The 27125-nt window shown below is 31.3% G+C and overlaps 3 protein-coding genes across 6 annotated transcripts; 1 reads left to right on the top strand and 2 right to left on the bottom strand.

Annotated features, from left to right (window-relative positions):
* Positions 1-1176: 1176 nt before the first annotated feature.
* LOC100305601 (putative flavodoxin-like quinone reductase) lies at positions 1177-5695 on the bottom strand. 3 transcript variants are annotated; one of them, XM_006593270.4, is made up of 4 exons: positions 5109-5498; positions 2981-3074; positions 1863-2125; positions 1177-1780 (listed from the first exon to the last, which is right to left on the bottom strand). In XM_006593270.4, exons 2-4 carry the CDS (start codon positions 3062-3064, stop codon positions 1549-1551), a joined length of 579 nt encoding a protein of 192 aa, XP_006593333.1. In that variant the 5' UTR covers positions 3065-3074; positions 5109-5498; the 3' UTR covers positions 1177-1548. The 3 variants fall into 3 exon arrangements, with proteins under 3 accessions (XP_006593333.1, XP_040863677.1, NP_001237740.2); XM_041007743.1 differs by lacking the exon at positions 5109-5498 and adding an exon at positions 4294-5046; NM_001250811.2 differs by lacking the exon at positions 5109-5498 and adding an exon at positions 5527-5695 and having other exon boundaries at positions 1233-1780.
* A 6199-nt stretch (positions 5696-11894) lies between these two features.
* Positions 11895-16284, bottom strand: LOC100778155 (G-type lectin S-receptor-like serine/threonine-protein kinase At4g27290). Of its 2 annotated transcripts, none has more exons than XM_006594734.4 (7): positions 14408-16284; positions 14152-14214; positions 13319-13476; positions 13008-13218; positions 12627-12864; positions 12378-12528; positions 11895-12285 (listed from the first exon to the last, which is right to left on the bottom strand). In XM_006594734.4, exons 1-7 carry the CDS (start codon positions 15711-15713, stop codon positions 11983-11985), a joined length of 2430 nt encoding a protein of 809 aa, XP_006594797.1. In that variant the 5' UTR covers positions 15714-16284; the 3' UTR covers positions 11895-11982. The 2 variants fall into 2 exon arrangements, with proteins under 2 accessions (XP_006594797.1, XP_006594796.1); XM_006594733.4 differs by having other exon boundaries at positions 14152-14286; positions 14408-16281.
* A 2870-nt stretch (positions 16285-19154) lies between these two features.
* NF-YC12 (nuclear factor Y transcription factor) lies at positions 19155-19829 on the top strand. Its single transcript, XM_003541816.5, has one exon. The coding sequence runs from the start codon at positions 19281-19283 to the stop codon at positions 19650-19652; it is 372 nt and encodes a 123-aa protein (XP_003541864.1). The 5' UTR covers positions 19155-19280; the 3' UTR covers positions 19653-19829.
* Positions 19830-27125: the final 7296 nt, after the last annotated feature.

The raw sequence follows: 27125 nt of genomic DNA, 5'->3' as shown, positions 1-27125 counted from the left end.
ATAAAAAAAAATAAGTAAAAAAATTTAGCTCCACTTGTTTGGATGAATGGAAAATAGAGAAAATAAATAAGGGAATTATATAAAAGAACATTTTTATAATAACTAAAAAATAAAATATTTAAATCTGATATTTTTTCTTAACAAAAATTATTTATTATTTATAAAAATTATATTATAATTTTTTTAAGAATTGAAAAAAATGAAAACCAAAGTGATAATTTCCCTCCTCTTTTATTTCAATTTGGTGGGAAATATTTTCTAGTGGTCCTATAGAAATAATTTATTTCCTTCTTTCTCGCAAGTTATTCCTTTATATCTTTGATGTGAAGAACTAGGAGCTTTGAACAATTAGAAAGGAATTGACTTTAGATCTTTGGGAAGACATGAAATAAGATTACGGTGTTCCTCCGCTCTCTGACCATTGTTCATGCACGATTCATATTTTATGGACGGACAAATGCTTGAAGAGAGTGAAGAGAGCGTAAGCGATGTTCGAGCAGAATCTGTGTTTTGGGCTTGAGTCATCCATTTGTTGGGTTGCAACATGCGTTGGGAGTGTGGTAGCCGAGGCATGTTGAAAATATATATCTAAATATCTTTCATTTGAATTTGAATAAGTTAGTTTTTGGGAAATTTGATCATTTTTAAATTTTTAGATAAGGATATGATCTTATTATTTAATTTTAATAAGTCATTAGTTTGATTTTAAGATTAAGATAATGTTAGTATTTAGTTATTTTTGTTTTACACTTTTGCTCTCTATTTAAAGCTCATGAATAAAATATTTATGAAGCTTTTCCAGATAACACATCTCATGTTCGTTTAAAAGTGTATTTTCTTCACAAAAACTCAATATACATTCTTTCCTTCTACTTTTAACTCAAACAAGAGAAGAAAAAAAAGTAATTTTTTTTTTTACCAAAAACTTAAATATTATCTCATTTTCTATTCCTTTGCTTTCATTTTATTCCTTTTCTTTATTTCTTCTTACCCTTTGCTTTGGACACCGTTTCAACTTTCAATTTTAATATATGACTACAACGGTAAGCTGATAACGATTTAAAACACCTGCAACTTTGATTTACATTTTCTCAATTTATATACTACTAAATAATAATTTCTAATGTGCATGAACAAATTATTTGTTGTACACATATACAAGTATAACAAAATTAATTTCTTCAAACACGCCATCTTTATTATATACGAGAGAATAATAAAGCCGATTCTCTACTCAAACTGGTCGTTGCAATGTTTATGTGCTTAACGGGGCAATACAAAAGATAGGAACAAGTACTGTTTCCGCCTAACACTAAAGGACTAGACACAAACTTTCCTCATTCAACAAATTGCAACATCCACTGCAACATGTAACACTCATACAAAGCATTTCCTTTACCAAGATTAGAAAGAAAAAAAAAATACTTGCAAGCACAGGAAAAAAAAACTCAATATATTTCAAGTCTAAAAATTGGACAATGATTTTCAAGCAATATTGTGGTATGGTTTAATAATAATAGTATGATCTAATATGAAGGCAAGGCAACATTATGCAGCTTGCTTGAGCTTCTTTGTGATGCCAGCAATGTACTTCCCTTGGTGGAATGCTTGTTGTAACTCAAGCTCACTTGGCTGTCTTGAGCCATCACCGGCGTAAGTTCCAGCACCATATGGACTTCCACCTTTCACTTTCTCCATCTCAAACATGCCGGCACCGAATGTGTAACCGATTGGAACGAATATCATTCCATGATGAACCAGTTGAGTGATAGCAGTGAGTCTGTCAAGGATTCCACATGTTAATATTTGATTCATCTTGGTAATGGATTAAGAAACCAAGAACTACGATAGAGGGCCCTTACGCTGTAGTCTCTTGTCCACCACCTTGTGAACCGGTGCTGTAGAAGAGGCCAGCAGGCTTGCCTGCAAGCTGTTGTGCTCTCCATAAGCCTCCAGTAGCATCTAGAAAGGCTTTAAACTGAGCAGCCATCATTCCAAACCTTGTTGGGAAGCCGAATACAAAGCCATCAGCCTCGGATAGTTCATTGGGGGTAATGACTGGTACGTCACTCTTGGGTGGTGCACTCATCTTACCAAGCACCTCATCCAGCAGTGTCTCAGGTACCTGTTCCCAGGTTCAACAACGTTAGCAAGTTCTATTAAAAGAAAATAATTGTTTACAATCTTCTTTACTGACAGAAAAATGTTTACATTTCTTCTCAAATTTAGCAAGAATGAATTTGGAAGCATAGTTTTGCTCCAAGAGACTACACAGTACAGAGTATACCAAAGTTATCACACAAGAATTATTTGGAAATTGAAGGCAAGATCCTCCTGCTATATAGCACTAGTATAGAGAAAATAAAGGGTATGTTTGATTTCCTTCTCACTTTTTGGTTTTAAAAAATTGTTTTCTAAGAACAATTTCATACGACTCAGCAATCATTTTCTCATCCAAAATTTTTAAGATATGAAAATTGCTTTCAGAACAAGTGTTTTAAAAACCAAAAAACAGACACAACTGGGAGATGTTTTCTCATTCTTTATTTTTCATCTTGTTCAACCTCTCCCTCAATTCCACTGTGTCTTGCATTACTTTCTACCAATTGTTTTAATAAACCTGTTTAGCTTCATTTTGAAAACTAAAAACATTTTTAGAAAATAGAAATCAAACACACCCAAATTATCTGAAAGTACATGGGCAAGGGGTGATAATGAAGGAATTTAGCCAACAAAGTATTTGAAACTAACCATGTAGCAGTTGGAAGGCAAGCACAATAATGTTGATTTGAAAACCATAAATAATAGTGTAATAGACATTATACTAGTTATTTTATTTTATTTTTTCTTAAAAGCATTTATTTGCTCTACAGAGGAATTAGCCTTAGCTCTGGAACTGATGTTGCTTCCCATTTGTAATTTCATGCTATGATATAATGGAATGCACAAGAAATGTAAATTATGAAACATAAATACATGCCTGCCATAACTTGGCCTCAACACCTTCCACAGAGGAAGCCCCTTTCTTTATTTCTTCTGCTAGTTTCTCAACATGCCCATACATGGAGTAGTACCTGTCAAAGCAATGTTAAAACTACATTTTGTAATTAAAGCTAACAAAAACATGTTCAATTAACTTTATTGATGACATGAAAGGGGAATTGAGCAAAATTCTTAGGGACAATAAAAAAGAAAGGAAATTGATCAACATAACAAATGGCAAGAAGCATAAACACAAAAGGTTACAATTACCTTTAGAATTATATAAAACAAGAGTGCATAAGATTAAAAAGAATTGCAACATATGCCAATAATTTTTTATGGATCATATGCGTTATAAACAGAGCAGTTATCAACCTCCGAAGTCTGAACACCCAAAATTACTTGTAGAAACTTGATATGTGTAATCTAAGATTTCCAATTTTGACCAACAATCAAACACTTGAATTAGTTGACCTTGAAGTCAAAATTGTGTCAGTTTAAAAACTGACACAATGAAAGTTACTTATCATCATTGCTTGCATTGTTGCCCATGCTGCATGAATAGGAACTTATGACATGAATTCACTCATGCCCATGGAAATTAAACTTGTAAAAAAGTAACAAGTAAGGCCACTAAGAAATTAGCAAATATGGACAGTAGGGCCTTTAACAAATACATCATGGCTGAACCAAAACAAGGGATCAAAAGTCCAACCATGAGAACCAAAATATGAGAGCAAAACCTCTGCTAGAAGATAGAGCAGGGTCCTAAATGACTGTGCAGCAGAGAAAAAATTATCATCCTCACTCAACATTGAAAAGATTAGAGAACCGCAATGCAATATTGATGAACTATTAAACATAAGTACATAACCAGTAGTAAATATATTTGCAAGAAATGGAATTGGTTGATTTGAAAATCAAACAGAAACACTTTTTAGTTTCCTTTCCTAAATTCTATTCCATTCATTCTAAATCAAGTGCCAACTTAACCAGTTGGCATCAACAAAAATATTTAGAAGTTCAAAACTTTGGAAGATCAATTTACTGTTTTACACTAGCAATCCTTTGTCCCCTTTGATAGCAATCATTACCAAAGTGACTACTGAATAAAACTAATCTCAGAAAACTTACAGAACAATACAAAAGTCAATATGTTCTCTGTTTTTTTTCATCTCAAATAGATATATTTATTTTATAATGAAAATAGCAGCTAGATAGGTAAAGAAACAAAAGAGCCAAAAACACATCTCATGTAGATTTCTGTTGCTGTAGACGTATGTCCATAAATAACTACTGCTTTAGTATTACCTGTGAGACCAAATAGCTATTGTTTTATACATTAAGATTGCAATTAGAGATCCCCAGAGCCATACTGAACAATTATTCACTTTCATTCATTCACTCAATTTTACATCTTGCCTACAAATGAAAATAACAAAATTGATACTGCCTTTAGATAAGCAAATTTGAGATGTTCAGTGTTCACACATATTACAACTGTATAAACAAAATCTTGTCTGATGTGATGTATCACAAGAGAAAGGATGAATCATATCATCAACAAAAACTATTTATTGCTTGCATACTAAATTGAAAAGAAAAAAGAAACTACTAAAAAATTTTACTAACAAAGCAATTGTGATGCCGACATTAGCACCAGTGCTTCAACTGATTTCTATTTTTCATTATAGTAAATAAAAGAAATATTTACACATTTTTTAATCAACATACTTCTAAGATTGATGACTGAGATAATGTTGATTCTAATGTAAAACACCAATGCTTTAACAATAGCCATTTTTTTTTTTCAAAATCTGAGATTTTAGTTGTAATTTCACCAAGTCTATTAGAAAAAACCACAAAATTATATTCTCCTCTTTGAGGTAAATCAGCACAGTATATCTGAAACAAATGAATATCGTTGCTGTGATGCCAAATTACATAACAAGTCTATAAACATCTTAATTCAATTATCTTCCATTTTTTTTAATAAAAATCCAACTCATAATCAGGTAAAGGAAACTAAGGAAAAATAGCTTTTCTGCATAGGATGATTCTGATTACTACCAAACAAAATGCAGAACAATTCAAAAAAAAACGCATAAAGAGAACAACAAACTTACAAAAGGGATTATGTGTCATCAACACCATTCTCCCAACAACTCCAAAAGAAAAAAAAAATACTCCTTCCCCACAACGATCAAACAAAAACAAACCAATTCTCCATCACATAGTACATAGAAGACCACAGTCAAAACAACAATGCATCTGAACAAAGAAAACTGCCACACCCCCCAGATCTTCAATTAGGCTTTCGAAAGGCTCGAAATTTGATAACCCATTGAAGAAGTGAACAAAACCCAGAAAACAAAATCTTATCTTGATCGAACAAATAACAAAACACGGCACAAAAATAAAAGTGAAGCAAAAAAAAAAAACACTAACGACAACGACAGTACAAACTCAGAAATTAACGAAGACGATAAACAGAGCTTAAAATAACAAAATCCATTATTATAAGAGAAAAAGGGTCTAACATACACAATATAAACTTTGACAGCCATTGATGAAGTCTTGCAAGGTCTCCGAATTAGTTCACCTAAACAAAGCACTAACGTTGACGATAGATAGAAAATGGAGAAGGAGCACTACATACATATATATATATATATATATATATATATATATATATATATATATTATGAATTTGTGATGTGTACTTGCACATTGGATTGATGAGCTTGGCTAACATAAATAATAATTTTTAATTAGTGGCTAATTTTTTTATTTGCTTTTTGGGTTTGGCTTTTTGTACGTTTGTAGGTGAAACGACACCGTTGCCTACAACACGCTTAATGATGATAGGATGGTGTCACGCACATCATCAATTCATCATCATCATGGTTTTCGTGAACTAATGCAGTTCCTCTAGAAGCTGTCAATTTTTAAACTTTTATTACGTCATTTTTCAATAAGTAAACAAAATAATATTTGTGCAATTATTTGATCTTTCTATCCTTTTCTTTATGACTTTATCCCATCTTTCACTTTATGTTTCTTTTCTTTCTATTCTTTTAATGATTTTATCAACAATTTTACTCGAATCAAGTGAAATTATTGTGTTCTTTTAAAAATATTTAACATAACCAGGTATCAAAAATCAAAATTCTTTTGGAGCTGGATTTTTAAACAACTAGCAATGACTTAATTCAGAACGATTGTAGTTCGTATTATTAAAAAGAATAAACACAAAAAATTATTACCTTAATGTAAAAAAAAAGAATAAACATGAAAATTAAGTTTTAGAGTTTATTTGAATTAATTTATTTTATACTTAGAATGGCTTATTATTAAAATTTTATTGGAAGAACTTTAAAGGAATTTTTTTCTTAAAAATTAAGTGAACTCAGAGTTGCACCTAAGATGCGTTTTGAATCAGTTCATAACAACTAAATGTTATCAAATATAAATGTAAAGAGATGAATTATTGGGTATTTGGTTTAATTTATAAAAAATAAATAATAACTTTTTGTTAACTTTTCAAAAGAATTTATGAAAACAAAATTTATTTTTCTCAAAAATAATCATTTCAAACAAGTCTTGAGCATAGAGTTAATGATGAGATTTTTCAATGGTATTTGAATTAAGAATTAAAACCAATGAGTGATGTGGGGCAACGGAGAAAGGTGGGGTTGGTGGGATCAAAGCCGTTGAATTGGTTCGGTTGGTCTAATGACATAAGGCGTGGTCATGGGTTGTGAGTTGTGAATGTGATTGGGGTTCACCAAGAGTACGATTTGCGATAAAAAATGATGCAAGTTTAAGTGATCATAGAATTTGCAGCAATTGCTGAATTAGGTTGATGGCGTTTGACTTTTCTACGATTTCGGGTTTGACATCAACAAAAAGAATTAGATAACGTATCACATACTTGCTGAGCTAAATTTATGGGTAAATATTGTTGGAACCCTAATGTTTGTTAACGATTGTGATTTGTGTATATAGCCATGCTAAAATGGGTGAGTATGTGTTTGGAACTAATTTTGAAATGTGGATGATACTCTCTATATTTAAATTTTAAAAAGTATAAAATACACGGAAGCTACTTTATATTATTTTTAGTGAATATGATTTTTTATATTGTTTTTAGTGAATGTGATTTTTCATGTTAGTATCGTGTTTTTAAATACACGGTGAGATTTAGCATGCGTGTGGGTTTTTTTTTTTGTTTTTTGTTTACTATTTTATTAGCATTTATTTCACACTTTCCTAAAAATGAAGCATGACTCAAGAAGGTTAAGGGATTCACGTTCAATCGAGATCAATCAATTATAAAACACTCCTCAAGTCGCATTAGAGTATCTTAAAATACATAATTTCTTATATAAATTGTTTATTATAATTTTGCGAGTATTTTAAAATGTGTTAAAATTATTAAAATGAATGTTTAAATATATTATTTATGGTATAATGTTGTTAAACAATAATTTATTTATATAAATAATAATGTTTATATAAGTAATTCTACATCATATGTTTCACTAAAAAACACTTCAACAATATTATTTAAAATTAAGTAACTTATGTAAATACATCACGATGGTGAGAAATATCATGGAAACCGGACACACGCCTGTTATTAAGTTTACTTACCTAAAATAATCCTTTCATTTCAAACACAAGTGTTGCTAGAGTGCCAGAGATGATTGATTGAATTAATGGCTATGATAATTAATTCTATTACTTACGATAATCGATATGATTATCAATTTTTTGTGTCACTGGACTACAGGATAATTGATTGTTTAGAAATGATAGTTGATTGTCTTGGTTATTTATAGTTCCTGGTAATTGAGATCTCTCCTTGGGTGGTTATTGTTGAAAAAAATATATTATAGAAATAGCATTATTAATTTGTTAGGATAAGATCTCTCCTAGCTAGTTTTCAAACCTTCTTTGGTCGTATCCTTTGACCAGGGCTTCAGTCGCTTGTAGATTAAGTTTAACTAGCTCCCGTTGAATTAACTAATAACTCCTATAAATTTAATTCAAACCATTATATTATTAGTGTTCATACATAATTATTAAACTACAAACTGTTTTCTGTACCCAAAAAAAAAAATATACAAACTATTTTGTTTGACATGTGAAATTCAGATTATATGGCAACAATTAAGAGGCAGAGAGATAGAGAAGAAAATACGATACATATTATAATTTAATTGGTAAAGTGATACTCCATTGCAAATTTAGCTGTTCTCACATGCCTATATTGAAGAATACGTAAGTCCAACATATGTCATATAATGATATTGCCTTCCTTGGATGCAATGACAAAGTCATGACCTATAAATAGTCAATAAAATTATGAAAAATTAACATTTAGCTTTATTTTGTCTTCCAGATTTGGCGCAAAGTCTCCAAAAATTGGTTCAGCGTCATCATATTGTTACCCCGGCATTAGTTAAAACTCTCTGAACTCACCTACCGACGTGTGTTACATTGATTTATTTTCCATCAATAAACCTGAAAATGTACTTCAAGCCTCTGTTTAGAATGATGAGCCACACTTTTTTGCATTATATAAAATTTAAATGTGTCCCAGAGAAGCATCTGGGGTCGAAGGGCACGAGTTATATGCATGCGTTCAAGTAATTAAAAAGGAGCAAGGCAACATTTTTTTTTTCTTCACAGTTCACAATTCCACTTTGAGAGGACAATAAAAGAAAATTTTCCATTCCCTTGCACAATCAGAAACCGACCATGGTGCCATTATTAATTTTTAGGATTATTATTATGTTGTTAACTTGCTTCACGATTCCTAAGAAGAGTATCTATACGCAAAAGGGTCACAGCACACAACTCACAAGCCATGCACTATACAAAGATGAAAAATGGCTTTTGCTTGACTGATTCAATGTATGCACCAATTATGTTCAAACTTCAAAGTCATAGGCTTGCTTCTTTATGAAGCTTACTATTTTGCACCTGCTTCATCTCTTCACCTTTGTCTGCCCCCATCTTACTACACAACCCTTCCATTGTCACTACCAAAACAAATAAATAAATATATATGAGAGGAATGATATCTTTCGCTAAATGGTCAAAAACCGTCACAAAGTATACAAGGAGTTGGACTTAAATAATTGCTAAATTCATGCTTAATTAATATATGTTTCATATATGTGTATATGCATATGTGCGTTGGTGAGTTAATTTTAGAGTGCATTTGATTTGAGTGAAAGAGAAAGAGAGGCAACAAACTTCTTTAGTTGCATTGTTTGGTATAGAAATTAATTAGAGGAAGAATGATGATATGAACAGTGAAAAAAACAATATTTTGGTTACAGAAAAATTAGCGTTTTATATATATATATATATATATATATATATATATATATATATATATATATATATAATCATACGTACTTCTATTCATATATTGCTTCGTGCATGGTTAATTATTAATTCATATAGTCAAATTAATATTCTATTAGACGTCAAATCACTCAATCCCAGAGAAGGAACCAACCTGGGAATCTTTAAACAATGTTTGGTACAAAGCATATCTACTGCATCTATATATATATATATATATATATATCTTTTTACACCAAATTCTTCGTATGCAATTGCAATTGCACATGGTTAGCTACATATGCATTCGGCATACAAATGAACAATAGAGGAGATTTGTTCTCCCTTAGGTTCAATTCCATAGTGCAAAATAAAACTGTAATTAACGTAATGTGTATATATATATATATATATATATATATATATATATATATATATATATATATATATATATATATATATATATATATATATATATATAAGATGTGGATAAATAACCTAAGATTTTGGGGAACTTATGATTTGATTGGACCCGTGAAAGATGGATAACACCTAATTCTACACGATAAGGACAGCATCCTAGTGGAGAGACTTTTTGCTCCTCTCTAAATATATTGTGGTCCATTCACAACAAATCTTGATTCTCTTCCTCTTTTTCTTTATTTTGCTCTTGCCAGCTATAACTTGATTTCCTAGCTAGGGTGAAGGTCAATTTTGTGGCTATGTTTTTTTAGTGTGGAGTGTGGACGTACGCGGCGTCTAAATTTGGGTTTTTAGACTTTTAGCTTACAAGAAATTCAAAAGGGATTAACTGTAAAGTGCATGAGAGGGCTGAAACTAGAAATGGCGTCGTTGCTAAGCATGAAGGTTGAAAGCTAACAAGTGACTAGTGTTCACCTTTTAAATTGCTTTTTCATAATTCTAGTATTTCTACATCATTTGTTGATCAAGGGGAAAAAAATTGTTAAAGTTCCTTGTCCATTCACTCTTTATGATGTCACGTTTTTGGGAAGTTAAGAGGATATGAAATTGTAGGCCCAGTTGAAGAAAACGGAAGTTCTTTGCATGTTAAGCAAAAATAAGATAAGAGTTGAGGATAACAACTTATTTTATCATAGCTTTTAATTGGTTTTAGTTTTATACAAAGCTGTGATGGAATTTTGAATTTCTCTGCAGGCAAAGTGATATATGGTCCCCGATGCTTGTGGGGTGGCTAACATTTGTGTTAATTTGCTGATAGAGTCTCACACAAATCTCAATTAACCTCTCACTATACGAGATTTATGTAGTTGGTTTGTATAATTAAAGTCTTATGTTTGAATTTTATTATCGTCAAGGTTTTAAAAAATGGTTCATAATTGTAATTTTAGCCCCCGCCTCAAAGTTTCGGGAGTCTTCATAACTATTACAGCCGCTATTAAGATCACATCAACTACATTATTTACAATTTCCTACAATACTAAAGATTGTGATGAAATCACAACCATATTTTAAAATCGTCATTGTACACCAAAAATCTCAATTAGCCAGAACGCTGTTTAAGGAAAATTCATTGTCCCCAGTCGTTAACACTTTGTTAAATCCCAAATGGCCAAACCTCAAGTTAAAAATAACTCAAGCTCACTTCCCTATTAGTGCTTATTTCATTTTATAAATTGTCTCAGAGGCTCTAGAGTGAAAAAACTTTACATACAAAGGGATTTGAGGTTGCAAATAGTATTCCAAGAAGTAAGAACACACTTATTAGAACTTGTCGTGCATAAGTGTCATTGAATCTTTCTGCTTTTCTGACTCCGCTTTAGTCAGATATAGAACCAGGCCAATAACAAAACCTTGATGTGATTGTTGAGATGTTCGCCATAATGCTGAAAGATGGCTCGGCCTCATGCTAAACAATTTAATTACAGAGTACATCTAGAAGCTAATAATGATGGTTTTTGTAGAATAGCTTCATTTAGAGACATGTTTGGAAACACTTATTTCAGGTGAATTAATAATTTCTTTTCTGAAAATTTCTTTCAGGAAGTTACATAAAAAAAAAAGTGTTTATTCTAAAAACTAATTAATCCATACACACTAAACAGTATCAAAATCGCTCTAACTTTCTACTTAAGGATTGGTGAACTTGATTTCAGACCTTTTCTAGATTAGTTTAAAAGCTTGGTAATTTTGAAGCATCGTAGCTTGTGTTATCTCAACCCAGCTAGATTTTTAATTATTTGTTCTTTTAACATCTAGAAAATAAAGAAACATAGAAAATGATAATTTAGTAAACACATGATGTTAACAAGTTGTTATATCTTCTCAAACAAGACTAGTAGTTACAGAGAATTCATGGTATTATTGACTTGAAAGCAAGAGTCTGACCCAGTTTCAAGGTATATATGGAAAAAGTAGGAAACCACAAATTTGATTTATTGGTTACTTTTGAGGCCAATTTATTCTTTTTTTGTGATATAATATTTGCAGTTCTTCACGCGCTACCATGTTTTGAGTGTTCTGTTTCAACATCAGTATGCTTAATCACAACTTCACACAGAAGGAAGAAAGAGTGAGAGAATATAGTCCTTGACCTTGAGTCTAACACAATATAATGCGTCTATACAAAGTAGATGATGAATGTGACTAGCAAAGAATGTATCAACGCGCTTCTAATAAGGTAATGGTTATTTCATTTGTGGAACTTAGTTGCTGCTTACTTGTGGAGGAGTCTGCTTCACCTGAATATTTTCCAAAGAATCCTGGCTGTTTTGGCTCAGGCAATTCAAGCTCACTCACTAACATTAGGAGCACACTAGACATTCCAGGCCTATCCTCTGGATTCTGTTGAACACACAAGAGACTAACATGAATGCAATGCAACATTTGCGATAGAGAACTCGAGTCTTCTATGCTTTTATCTATCAGTTCTAGTGGTCTTCCTTCTTTCCATAGTTTCCATGCCTGAAAGACATTAAAAATTTAAAATTTCTTGTCATAAAGGATACACACATTTTTGACACATGTGAGTTTACAATATGTCTCTCATTACTTACATGGCCAATGAGATTCTGGCTGTGGTTCTGATTGTAATATCCTCTACTTCTTTTTCCTGATATAATCTCCAGCAGTAAAACTCCAAAGCTGAAAACATCAGATTTCACTGAAAATAGCCCATCAGTTGCATATTCTGGTGCCATGTAACCGCTGCAGAACACATTTTGAAATGCAGCTCTTAAGGCCTTAACTAGGAGAAAATTGATGTCATGAATTCAGCTTGATTGGAAAAACATTTATTCACTTACTATGTCCCAACTATTCTCTTTGTGTTTCCTTCTTGCTGATCTACACCAAAAATTCTAGCCATGCCAAAATCAGAAATTTTGGGGTTCAACTCACTGTCAAGTAAAACATTACTTGCTTTGAGATCTCTGTGGATAATCCTTAGTCTAGAATCCTGATGAAGATAGAGAAGGCCCTTGGCAATTCCACATATAATGTTGAAGCGCTTTGACCAGTCCAGTGATCCACTTCTTTGCTCATCTGCCAGATTTCCATCACATAAAAAAATCAATTTGATTATATGCAGTTAAAAACTGTTCTACTGTGGAAAGTGGTTAAGGGCTACTCAAATCATGAAACTAGTCTTAACCATTTAAAATACAATTCATTCCTTGCATCCATACCAAAAATAAATGAGTCCAAGCTACCATTAAGCATGTACTCATAAACCAACATTTTTTCCTCTCCTTCAAGGCAACATCCAAGAAGCTTTACAAGATTGCGGTGTTGAAGTTTTGCAATCAATTTTACTTCGTTCTTGAATTCGGTCAATCCTTGTCCTGAGCTTGCTGAAAGCCTCTTCACAGCAATTTCTTGCCCATCTGTTAGACTTCCCTGAAAATTTTAATTTTCAAATTGATCATTTGAAAGAAATCAAGAGGTTTTCATTTTATTCCTCAATTCTTAATGCCATAATAATCTATAAGCAAATTACCCTGTATACAGGTCCAAAACCACCTTCTCCAATTTTGTTCTTGACTGTGAAGTTGCTAGTGGCCTTAGCTATTGTTGACAAGTCAAAAACTGGTAGGTCCATATCATCCACTTGCATTCCACTGTTTTGATTTGATTTGATACTGAAGTCTGATCTCTCTGACATAGTATAAGTAGGTGTTTCAGATTGTGATAAACATTTCAGCACATTTCTTTTAATTTTTGAAAGGACTAGAATTTCATCTTTTGATAAAATGAAAATTTCTTATATCCTACTCTGAGTTATTCCACTTTCCCTCCTTCAAATGCAAAGAAATAATTAAGGAAACAAGAGAGCTAGTACCTCCAAGTTGAAACTATACACAGGAAAAAGTGTTTCAGTTTTAACTAAGTTAATTTTGAGATAATCAATTAAAAGTTCATTTTGATTTACCTTTTCCAACACATTATCCAGACAAAACTGAAAAAACAAAAAAGTCCTGTGCATAATATGATTTATATAAATTGGCTGCAATCATAAATAGCCTCCATTGAAGAAAGAATTCAGAACAAGTGTTTGTCATGACTTTTCAACGTCCATAAAACTTTTTGTCCTGTTATTTCAAACTGAATTCAACAAAATTCTTATTTAGCATGCAGTTATTGACCAAAGAAGGTGAACCAAATTAGCTTCAGTGGAACCTGTACACTATTTACTTCTATGGTTTTTGTTTTTCAGATCACTGTATGGTTGTCAAATAATATGCATACATCTAATACAATACTACAAACATTAATAAAGCAATACAAAGAATTTTTTCTTTATGAGAACAGGAACAGAAATGTGAATTTTACCTTTGACACTGCAACGTGATTTCTTTCTATAACACCAACCAAGTATTATTAGTATTCCAGCAACTGCAGCCAAGGCCAAAGTAACTGTTACTGCCACTAGGACTCCACCCTTCTTGTGGCCCTCATTGGCGTGTTCTAATTAAATTTGATCACAAATTTGCAAAGGTAACATAAATATTCACATATGAAAATGTATCCTAGCTAAGAAATTTATTTGAAGAAAGACTAATACTTAGTGGCAAAGCCAAGTTCCTACCTAATTCTGAAGCATCAATTCGAACATATACATCCTGGCCTCCAGCTGCGAACTGTCTAATATCAATTAGATCACCAAACCACATAGCACAGCCACTTCCTTGTCCACTGATATCAGAATTCGCGTAAGCCATACAAGAACAGTTATCCAAGCACTTGGCTTTGCATTCCTCTAACCCAATGGTCTGATCCAGCCAACTATGTGTAGTGTCAGGCGTTTTCAGCAAAGTCAATTTGTTAAATCCATCCTTGTTCTTGTTCTCACAGCTTAATTCCTTATTGCGGATGCATCCATGAGACCAATCCATTGAGCTCCATGCTTCAGGTAACTTAGGCTTGAACCCTTGCAAACATTGGCACACTGGTGAATCTGAAATTACACAATTTGCATTAGCTCCACAAAGGGAATAGCTGTCACATAAGTCCAGTGGCACTGAAGTGTACACCTCCCATCTTTGCTTTGATTCAATCCACACATACCGCTTACGAACGTAGCTTGTTGCATTTAGCACCAACCTTGAGATCATAGACGAGTTCTTAAGGCTGTATGTGTAGTAAAGTTCATCCTTGTTGGAAACAAACTTGAAGTCATAAATGGGGTTGGCCTTAACTTGTGGTGAACCACTTGAATGCAAGCCATTCCATGGTCCACTTCGGTAGAACTTTTGATCACCCTTCATCATGTATGCTTCAGGGTAGTTATTGAGCACCATACCAAAAGAGAAGTCACTAGGAGATGGATCATCAGGACTCTTCCAAGCTATTAGCTTCCTATTAAGACCAGTTCTCAAGTCCCAACCAAACTTCATCTCAGGTAAGAAAGTATCAGTAGGGTAGTTAAAGCTCTCCCACAAATAGTCCTCGCTGTTTGCATCTTTCTCATCTCTTATCACAAGATTGCCAGAATTTAAGAGAAGTGCCACTGGACTCTCTGGTCTTCTTATAGATGCTGTAGACCAAATAACAGTGCCATTATGTGTGAGGACAAGGGTCCCAGTGCTTGGGTTCATTCTCAAGATGCCAGATGAATCATTGATTGGATTGAGCCTGTTTGCAACCCAAACCACAGTTTGAATAGGGATTTTCCTGTACCAAATTCCCAGGTAACGTTTCTGGGAGTTCCCTGGGGTGAAAAATCCAAGTTCAAAGGTTCCATCTTTAGAAACCAAGGTGGTGTTTTTACCATCATCACTTAGGGACAGGTCTTGAGAAATTGAGTCAAGTGCCAAGGAAATTCCAGAAAGATAGACAAGTATGTGATAACAAAGGAAAATAATTCTCATAAAAGGCATAATATGGTTCTTCATGTTGTAACTTTTCAAGAGAACTATGGTACTTCAGCTACATACATATATGGTGATTCATGATATACCAAAGGCAAAAACAACCTGGATTGTAAATTGCTTAGGTCTTTGCAGCGATGTTCTGGGTGAGTCTCTGCTTACAATCCCAACATGTTATTGACCCCTTGTCTAGTAGTGGGGTGTCACCATTCTATCACTTCAAAAAAAAAAACTGGATTGTGTGAAGTGTGAACACAAGAATGACCATGATGTTTTACGGGTAAACAAATCAGTGAAAAGCATTCATTTAGTAACAAATAAATGCAACTTGTGAGGTTGGTTGTGGACAGAATAATATTATACGTTACTTGTTATAAATCACACAGCGGGGGCATGTTGGGGGTGGTTGTGACAATTATAGAAGTAGTAAATAGGAGACTTAACGGACTGGGGTGCAGTTTCCTTAAGAAACAACGTGGAACACTCGTGGACACGTGATTGGAGAGAAGAAAAGTAGAAAGAAATAGTTTTAGGTGGGCATAGTGAGAGTGGGAAAGAACAATTTGCTAGGGTGGTTTCCTTTGAAACATTGCTTAAGCAAAGTTTAGTGATTGGAAGCGTGAGACTCCCAAGTCAAAGAACCTGCTCAATTGGTCCATAAGAAAACGGCTATGTATCATCACGTATAGAACACTTTTCTTGTGGGCCAAAAACTTTGGAAAAAAATATCTGTATCTGTTTGTTAAGTTAGAATATTATACTCCATAGTATTTAGTTGGAAATAATTTATTTATATGTTCTATCTAATTTTTAAGGGACACATGTGTGAATTAATTTACTCCATATGCTAGTTACTTTCAATTCTTTTTAGGAGCCTCAGATCACTTCTGTGTTTTGTCTACACAAATCAAATCATTATCAATCAATTGTTTTTATTTCTTTTTAATACATAATGGACCATAAGGCTTTCACATAGTAAGGTCACGTTTATTATAATCCTCAGCTAACAGCTACTAATAGAGAAGGTGAGGAGTGGGAAGGGAATAAAATAAAAAGCATATATATCCTCTCTTGTTTGAGAGAAGGGAGAGGGAGCAAAAAAGGGTCTCTTCATCTATTTTGTTTGGAGAGAAAAAAAAAAAAAACCAAACAACTTGTTGTAAAACCTTTATAATTGAAAAGGTAAAATATATAAAGAGGAAGGGACTCTTTATTTAGATTGTCTCTTTTTTTATGATTTAAAAATAAATTTGAAGTTTTAATAATCATAAAGTTATCAAACAGAGATTTAATTTTATGTGTGACAGAATTATTTTTAATTATAGTATTTTTAATTTAAAATTTAAATTTTATTTTTAAAATTAAAAATAATTTAATTAGAATAATTTCAGTGTGCTTAATTTAAAACTTAAATTTTTTAAGATTAAAAATTAACTAAGATGCATTAACGGTATAATATTTTTTACACTTTTTTTAGATGATCTTTTAAACTAATAAATAATATTTTTACACTATTATCCATTTATGAATTCATGTATGATAAAATTATTGACTTGTATAATAATTATCTAAAAAATTATACTTAAAATTATTTTAATTAATTAATAATATACAATTTACATTAATAATAAATAAAAATTAAATTCTTAATTAATGGCAAAACAACAAGTAAATTTTCATTAAATTAATTGTATGGGCGAACTAGTGAACTAGGACCAGGCTACATAAGCTTAGACACCAACAATAAAGTTCAATGGAAGATAGAAGCAGTTAAGTCATAGTTTTGGCAAAATTCGGCCGTCCATTAAGGCACTGATAGTCACCAATCAAGTTTTTTATTTTTATAAGACAACATGCATATTTGAAAGGGACACACAAAATTATCATGTTCTAAATATTTAATAAATTAACTATACACTTAAGATTTAAATTTAAAATCACTAATGAAAACGAACACTACTACAAACAACAATTGTCAGACAACTCACACGTTGAGCATTTCAAGTAGGATCGATGAATCGAGTTCCATAACAACAATTCACTCTTCTTTGATTCTTGTTTACACTTGCTCGTATGTAACATTAGTACATCATTATTCTAAAAGTTATATATAAGAAGATATAAGGATGTTACTCATTTAAATGTGAAATAGCTTCTCCTATTGGTGTTGAACTGTTGATCAATATATAGCTTCCAAAAGCAGTGAAGGGACGTAATCTTTTAGTAATTCTCCATTTGTGAATTTATCTCCACTACATGCACAAGTGAGCATTCACCACCAAAAATTAAGAATAGTGAGGTTATATTATAAAATTGTGTGTGATTCAAATTTTTTTAGATGACATTTATTTTTGCTTTTGTTTCGTGTTTTTATTCTGTTTTTATTTTTTAATTATAAATCTTACACCAATTTATTTTTAATTTGTTTTCTGATTTCAAAGATTTGTGCATAAAATACAGGAAATGAAAGTACAAATAGACACGGTAACCGTCAGCTTTCGTTACATAATTAATAGAGTTAAAGATTTAATTAATTTAATTTAATAAATTATTTAATTAGTTTATTTGTGAAAATTTATTTAATTAGTTTATAGTAATATTTACTAATATAAAAATTTAATATTTATAACAATTTAATATTTTAAATGGTTAAAATTTAATAATTTAAAATTTAAATAGTATCAGTTCAAAACTACCGGTATTCGATCACAGATCTGAATCACCGCGCGATATTTACAACAGTAATAATATTAATTTCAAATGAATAAAAAGAGGAAGATTGGGACGATTTTGAAAAATGAGGAACCAACATTAAACCTTTTAATAGCATACTAATCGGAGGTGAACTAATAATATCGCTTATAGTTTAGTTAGAGCATTAAGATCATTTTTTAACAACCAAGTAATTGTATTTCCCATTTTATTTACCCAGCTTTTATGTCTGATATAAAATAAGCTTATTTTTCATTACAAAAAATAGCAGACAAATCAAATTAAAATTTTTAATAATTAAAGGATCAAATTAAATCAAATAAATAAATAATCAAATTGAACTAAATAAATAAATAAAGGACTAAATCGAACTTCTAAATTTATATTTGTAACATGTCAAATTCAATTGTATGAAAAGTAATTGACTGAGACATTTTGAAAAAATTAAGAATCTGATTAAATATTTTAAAAATTGAGAGACTTAATTAAACTTTAAAAATAATTAAGGAAACATTTTAATAATTAAGCCTTTGTTTATAAGACTTTACAAAGAAATCAGTCACAAATCATTACATACTCTTTTTAATTTCAGGATCCCTAATGTTTCTTGACACGAGCAACAAATTTTTAAATAAATAAATACAGTAAGTGTCTTGGAGTCAAGGGGTCTAATTAAGAATTCATAATCTCCAATTAATTTATTAGAGTTCCAATTAGACGGCTAAAGCAGGCTTGGCCGGCCATGTTATTGGAGTGAAACTATGAAAGCTTCAAAGGAAATGGCATATATAACACTCAAACTTGACACTGATGCTACAACTAAGAGACTACTAAAGCTGAAGTTAACTCAGAAACACATAGGAGTGAAGTAGAACAAATATGAGACAAGCTGGTGCATATTCAGGGTTACTGTGTGGTGGGGTATCAGGAAGGACAGGGCCCCACTCACTGCCCTTGGCAAGGATCAAGAAGATCATGAAGAATTCTGGGGAGGATGTTAAGATGATATCAGGTGAGGCTCCAATTATTTTCTCCAAGGCTTGTGAGCTCTTCATTGAGGAACTTACTAGAAGGTCCTGGATCATGGCCATCCAAGGCAAAAGGAGGACTTTGCACAAAGAGGACTTGGCTTCTGCTGTTATAGCCACTGATATATTTGATTTTTTGATCACTTTGGTTTCCAGTTCTGAAAGCCATGCAGTTGGTGGTGCCACAAATGTCATGGAGGTGGAAACTATAGATTGCTCTTAAGCAACCTTACACTACATACTGCAGCTACAAAATTTGAGTTCTATTTCTATACATGGCTATGTAATTATTGTAATATAAATATATATGTATGATATAGCTAAGGTAAAAACTTTATGTGTTGGTTATGCATCCTCATACTTGAATGAAATGAAGTTGTGTTATGATCCTTAATTAATACACAGGAACGTTATGTTATTGTTAATTTTTAAGTTTTTTAATGTCATAATACAACAAAAAAGTCCCACCAGCTGCTTAAATAAAAAAGATTTAGCAATGGTGCCTAATATGTGTTGATGAAATTCTTTCAGTGCAGCTAGCTAAAAGAGTAAAAGATTTGTAACGCAGAGAAATGCCAATGTAGATTTCAGGCAAGTAAAATCATTTTCAGACATTTAGAGAGTACTAAGAAACATAGCCCGGGGCATGACTACACTAATCAGGTTCTATGAAAAGCATGGTGTTGAATTTTTTAAGATAAAATGTAAAAAATAAAAAAAATCAAAGAGGAGATGGATAAAAATGAAGTTTTTTAGGGGTGGATGCCGATGTGAATTGGAAAACATATCAAATATTTGAAATAATGGTGGCATAGTCCTTATTTTTTTTTTTTATGATTGAAAGAATGTTTGATGTGGAGTACTCAAATGACCATTAGCTGTATTCCCCTTCTTATCCATCGGTTGACCTCATTTTCCTTTGATTTTTGTTGAAATCTAGCATGATACTTGTTTATTCATTGAAGCGTATCAATTTGTGTCAGTAGTAAATAAAATGATAAGATCGAATGTTGAGTCTACAAAAATTTTACTGTACTCAAAGGTTATATATATATAATTTTTAAGTAATTGGTGGATCAAATCGAATCTTTTTCATTGATTATGCATAAATATAAATTGATGTAAATTAACTACAAAGCAAGAAATGTGTAAAGGTAAGAAAACAAACGCTCGAAATTGTGAAATGATGATGAGTTATAGGACATGTTGGAGACTCAATTTACCAGAACTACTCTAGATATAATCGTAAATGATTTTTCTTTATTTAACATTAAACTGATTATTACCCCGATCCACTAACATACTTTAATCATGATCTTTCAAGTAAGAGAGTTTAAATCATCTAATATTGCTCATAATTCCTTAAGAGTTATATCAAATAATTTACGTTACGAAAAATACATAAATCAGACTAAACAATATTATTTTATTTGTAGATATAAATCACCTAGATATTAAGTTCTTAGAATATCAATATTTTTCAATATCTAAATTCTAAAACATTATATGAAAATAAATTATGAGACTACAGACATGATAATTATGAAAAATATGTTGTGTCCCTGCCCTCTCGGCAAGTCACACAACTCGTACATCATTGTGGTGGATATAAAGCACTAGTTCTTAAGTAATTCAAGATGATCATCTCCCTGTTTATAGTGTGATCCCATCTTTGAAGTAAGATAATGAGTGTATAATTTATTCAAAATATTAGCTTTGATTGAAGGATTGTTTCATACAAATTTAACTGCGTTAGTCTTTTATGTTAAGATGACACTTAACTGGGGACAAGAAACATACAGCCAAAATCAAAGATTAGAAAAAGAAAAAAATACATAACATACAGTGTCCAAATTGAACTCCAGTCAGCAGAACTCATACTAACAATGTATTAATTATATTTATTAATTATATTTTATACCTTCACACCAGCTGGCAAGCAAAAAGGAAATTAAACAGCTTTCAGAATGGCTTATATGTATCACAAAGCCATTGGCTATAAATATAATGTTTTTTTTTTCAAATTCCTGTAGTTTTTTTTTTTTTTTATTTCAATAGGATTTAATTCACCCCCTCTTGGATCATTCATATTTTCTAGTAATAGTTATTTTTCTTCCTTGTAGTGTTTTTTTTTCTCGCCTTAAGTGTTGAATAACATTTTGGGTGTTCTTATAAATATATTTTTCCATTTAATATCAACTCTTATAAATTATATTGTATCTTTTTTTGGGCACAAACTTCTTTGAAATCGTTAGCCCGCGATTCATGTAGTGCACAAAAATAAATAATTAAAAAATATTTAAATATATTTTTAGTCCCTTAAATTTAATTTTTTTAATCTTTAAAATTAAAAGCTGTATTTTTTAATCTTTTAAATTTATAAAAAAAAATCAGTTCCTTCTACCTCATTTATGGCAGTTTGGATGTTCAATTAACAATTATTTTTAACTACTGGGGAACTAACAAGATATTTAGTAAAGAAATTAAAAACATATTTAAGTTATAAAAAATTGTAAATTAATTACAAAAACTTGGGTAGAATTTTTTTTAATAAATTTGCTTTGACATGTATATATATAATGACTAGAAATTATTATATGATTCTATATGTTATGATCCAACAAAAACTTTATCTGACGACTAATAATCAAATTTTTAATTTACTGGAAAGACTTAAAAAAAATAAAACTCATCATAGGAACAATGTAGTAATTTCTAGTACAGTGACACTTAGCTATATCGCTATCTTACCATGCCAGTCAACTGCAGCTAGGCTTATTATTGTCCATTCCTTTTAGAAAAAACTTTCCCACCTTCCACATTTTACGCTGTATCTTGGGTGGTCGAAAACTGGTTGTGGATGGACATGTTTGTTACTCTTACACTTACACTATTCAGTTTTCACGTTCTCTTTCCCTCAACTGTGGCTGATACCTTGTTGTTACCGAGAATCATGCTTGAAGTAACAGCAGATTAATTTCTGGGGTGATCATTGGTTGCTGTTATTATATGTACAGAAGGAGGACAACTTTAGAAGGTAGATTGCTCGTGTATTCATGCTGAGTGCTGATAACATTTACATTTTGTTAGATGATGATAATACCGTTTAGTTACCTAAAGTGAAAATTAAATTGACTTGTTAGATAGATAAATGATCTTTCTTCAACAGACAATGTCAATTAACAGAACAATGTTTTATGAATACTTGTTGATAAGCTGACATCAAAGAAAGAATCGGTGAAAAAGATAGATGATGCAATAGATTCACTGTGCGAAATGAGGTCATCTGCAAAAATCTGTGTAAATGTAGCTAGTTTATGAAATGAATTTTATTTTTTCCTTTTCAAGAAAAGAAAGAGAAACAATGTTCTGAATGGTATGTAAATTGACTAGAAATCCTAAATTTCACAACATTCTTGATTGAGAAAACCATCATTGCATACTTGCCATAGACCGCACTAAAGGATTGCCTACACTTTCAAATCCTTTGCTGAGCCACTAGCAGAGTGCAAACATAAAGTAGTATTAATTCAGTTCTGTCAAGATATCAAGAATCATGTTATTTTCATAACTCTTTATATATATATATTAGCAAATGAAAAAAATATAACTTAAAATATGTTTTTTTCTGATAAATATTAAAATGTTTAAAATTTATTGTGTAAATTTTTTGATATATTTATTGTCTTCACAAAATTAAAATATTTTATTTTTAATTGAGAGTTAAAACAAATTTAATTTAAACTTATGCAACATTTTTTTTAATTTAAATTTTAAAATACAATTTATAGGAGTTAAAGCCACCATAAATAAAAAAAAAAATCAAATCATTGTGGTGATTTTTAATCACCACAAATTGTAGAATTTTTTTACAAAAAATATCTTTCTCTCAAACCCATAAGAGCCACCACCTAGGGCCACCCATAATAGTCACCATCAAACCCATTTTGGCTATAGGCACCCATCATGGCATTCCTCCAAAATTCTCAATCATGGACATTGGCATCAAATAGTTGAAGTGCCCATTTTATGAATATTCTAAAATCAACACGTTCCATGAAACAACATTTGTCTAAGGCAAATCTTGGAACAATTGGCCTGCATGGATTTGAAACAAGTTTACTTGCAGACTTGTAGTGGGTGATCCACGAGAAAAAGAAGAGGAAGAAAGACACGCTTTGATGAGTATGCAACAACAACACGTAAGACCCAAAATTCGATTAAAAGGCAAAAATAATTCATAAGTAGCAAAACAAATGGCATGATTCTCGTCGATGACTCTTTAGCTTTAGCGGCCACAACTTACACTTCAAAAACAACATCATTGTCGGCAGCCTCGCTGTCGCCTCCAGACTCTTCTGCTTCCGCCCCTTAACGAGGGTGCCACTTGACGAGACGTAGGGTTCTATTCTTCAACGTTGAAAGCGAAAATAAGAGATCGAGAGCGTGCTTAAGAGAAAATTCAGGATCCATGCACTCACCCATAAGAGAACCATATCTGTGCGGGGAAAAGAACTCTTGGGTTGACACTCCCACCCATCGGCGTTTCCTCTCTCCCTTAGATCTGCGACCCAAAAGTCGTCAGCATTGAAGAGAGAGAGATAGGGTTGGTTTAGGGTACGGAGTTTGGAAAAGGTGAGGGTTATGGTCTGAACACATGTCACTAATGGACCAACTTGTTTGCAAAGTCATCAAAAGGTTAGGATTTTTCAAACCTAGGCTGGGTTAAAAAGTCACATAAAAAATATATCAAAAATTTTATAAAGATAAATTTTAAATATTTTGATATTTATGAGAAAAAAAAAATATTTTAGTCAAAACATATTTTTTCCTCTAAAGTAATTTGGGGGAATTCATTTTAGATAGAAAAATAAATAATAATGAGTATTCTAGTAAAATTATATACTTGTAAGTTATAAATGACAGAGAACTTATTTTTTTTAATTGTATAATAATAATTGTTAAATATAAGTTGTTTTTGATAATGAAAATAATCTTAAAAATATTTATTTAGCAGTTATTTATACTTAATTGTCAAGAATTAATATTTTACTTATTTATGGCGTGCAGATATGAAAATGAGGGATTAAAAGTAAAAAAAAATACAGAAAATAGCAAAAATATGAAAAGGAAGATTTTGGCATCAGGCCCAGTCCAAGACGCACAATGTGAAAACATGCATTAGCGCTAAGTGAAAAGAGGCGTACTAAGCTCGAATATAGGCACCTGCGCTAAGCGAACAACGCAGGCTTAGCACGAATACAGGTATCCACGCTAAGCAAGCACTGGAGGCTTAGTGTGAGTATGCAGATCCAAGTCCACTCCAGCAACCATAGAAAGAGGATCAAACCAAAGAGAAAAGACATACCAAGATTCAGAACACTCTAATACACACTTAAAGCCTGAGAACTCTTTCTTAGGAAATTCTTTCTTCTCTTCCATTATTTTTTATCCTCTTTTCCATCCTTTATCCTCCATAAGTTTATATATCCCTTTTCAAGTGTAAGAGTTGTTATGGCTATAAGAGACTAAATCCTTAGTTAGAGTCTGACAGGCCTAACAAACCAAAAGATGTATTGTATATTTCATATCTATGAATGCAAACATGTATTTTCTTTCTTATTATCCTTTCTTATTTTAATTTCATATATCATTCATCCTTGTATCATTTTTAGGGATTAAGTGTTCGATAAAGGGTAATCCTTAATAGAAATACAAAGAAGGTCTTACATGTATCGACAGAGGTTAATTTCTAATAGAACTAAAAGAATGCATATCTTAATAAAATCATTGCTAGATATATAGTGATTGTATTATACTCATGCATCAAAGCAAACGTCTAGAATTAGAACTTCATGCATTTTATCTATTGAATCTTTGTAAAGACATTTGAAAGATAGATAGATAAGATAGTTTTGTCATTATGAGACATCAATGACAAATATTCTAATAGATGTGTATAGGAAAAATTCACCTAATTGATAGAGAAGAATCTAAAATAATACATTTTAGGCAAACAGGACATGTTAGGTTCTAATATTTTCATCCCATTGAATTTCTTATTATATATTTTATCTCTTATTAATATCTATCATTCTAGTTACTGTTTCTTTTAGCTTATCTTTTACCTCATCTCATCTTTTATTTTTATAAATTAAAAATTATCCAATACAAGTACAAAACAAAGTTCATGTGAAAACCGACACTCAGACTTCTGAGTCTTTACTACTTAGACATTTTGGTACACTTGCCAAACGATCAAAATATAATATATAATGAAAGAATTTTTTTTTCATTTTTAATCTAATTCTTTCAATTTGAAAGAGTCAATTATCCTATAAAACATTGTAGTCCTGTATATTGCAATATTTTAAGCATGCACATGCATGATGGAAGAAAGTTTGAGATAAATAATGCTATAAGAAGCCTCACTCTTTATTAAACTGTGTTTGGTCTATATAACTCATAGTAGCATTAAAGAAATAATCCATTAAGCAAGAGCTTTTAAAAAGAAGTGTTTTTTTAATTTCTTTGAACTTAAAACATTTCTAAGCAAAAAGCATTCAACTAATTAATTAAAGAAAGATACAAGCTTACTAGGAAAAGAGCTGAAAGAAAACCTAGCTGACGAAACTCCATTATTTAAGGCTGGCTGGATACCAGAAGAACATGTGACTCTGAAAGATTTAATAAATTATTTAATATTTATTTTTTTTCCTTAGATATCTGAAAAAAATTAACAAAATAATTTTAAATTTTAACAAGTGAAAAAGGATAAGAACCATAGCTGGTAATGTACGTTGTGTTTTTTTTTGTGTCCAATTATTATCATTCCCCATGATAGACTTGACATGACTTATGTGGTTGTAATGTTAAGTAATACTAATGAGAATGTCATACCTTATCCAAAGGAGCCTATGTATTTTTTCCATAGATAGATTGTCAATAAAAAGAGTTTATTCTTTTGGTCCACAGATATCTCCTCCATCAAAGAAACACATGTCTCCATGATGAGGAAAATATATATGTTTACTTCTTAAAATAAAAATTTTCTAACTAAGACATGCATAGTTGATGTAAAATATAAGAAAATAGTTAATTTTATGTTAATTATTATATAGCATATAGATATTCTTTTATATTAAATATTTAATTGATACCTATAATTTTTTCATTGTACTTTTTCTATTACATCATAATATTACAAATCATTCATATATTTTTCTCTTTCTTCTCCCATTTTTTCTTTCGATCTCTAATTCAATTAATATTTTTTCTCTAAAAAAGTCAATTAATACCTAACTTTCTATGGATTATTTTCCAAATAAAAAAAATATACACTATTGCCACACTGCAATTTCTTTTCCCAAAAGTGTAGCTCACTTCTCATCTTTATCTCTCTACTATTCATGTTAAACATACAATGAAGTTTAGCACCAACTCATCGGTTTTTAGTTATAAAACTAAAGTAAAGGAGTACGACACCTGTGTGTTTGATAGGCAGAAAAGAAAGGGTTGAAGAAGGAAACGAGTGGAAGTAGAGAATGTTGGATGTTCGCTAGAGTGAAAGTTTGAAGTTTTTTCTTTTTTAAAAAAAGTGTAGGTTTCAAGTGTATATATATCAGCATAGATACCAGAAAAATTGCACGAAATTGAGTTTTAATTGGGCAATTTGTTGCCTTGGGAAGCTTTGAGC

This window comes from Glycine max, chromosome 13 (assembly GCF_000004515.6).
Source record: "Glycine max cultivar Williams 82 chromosome 13, Glycine_max_v4.0, whole genome shotgun sequence".
In the NCBI taxonomy this organism is placed as follows: domain Eukaryota; kingdom Viridiplantae; phylum Streptophyta; class Magnoliopsida; order Fabales; family Fabaceae; genus Glycine; species Glycine max.
Note: the sequence above shows the minus strand (reverse complement) of the source record. Positions and strands in the feature narration are given on the sequence as shown.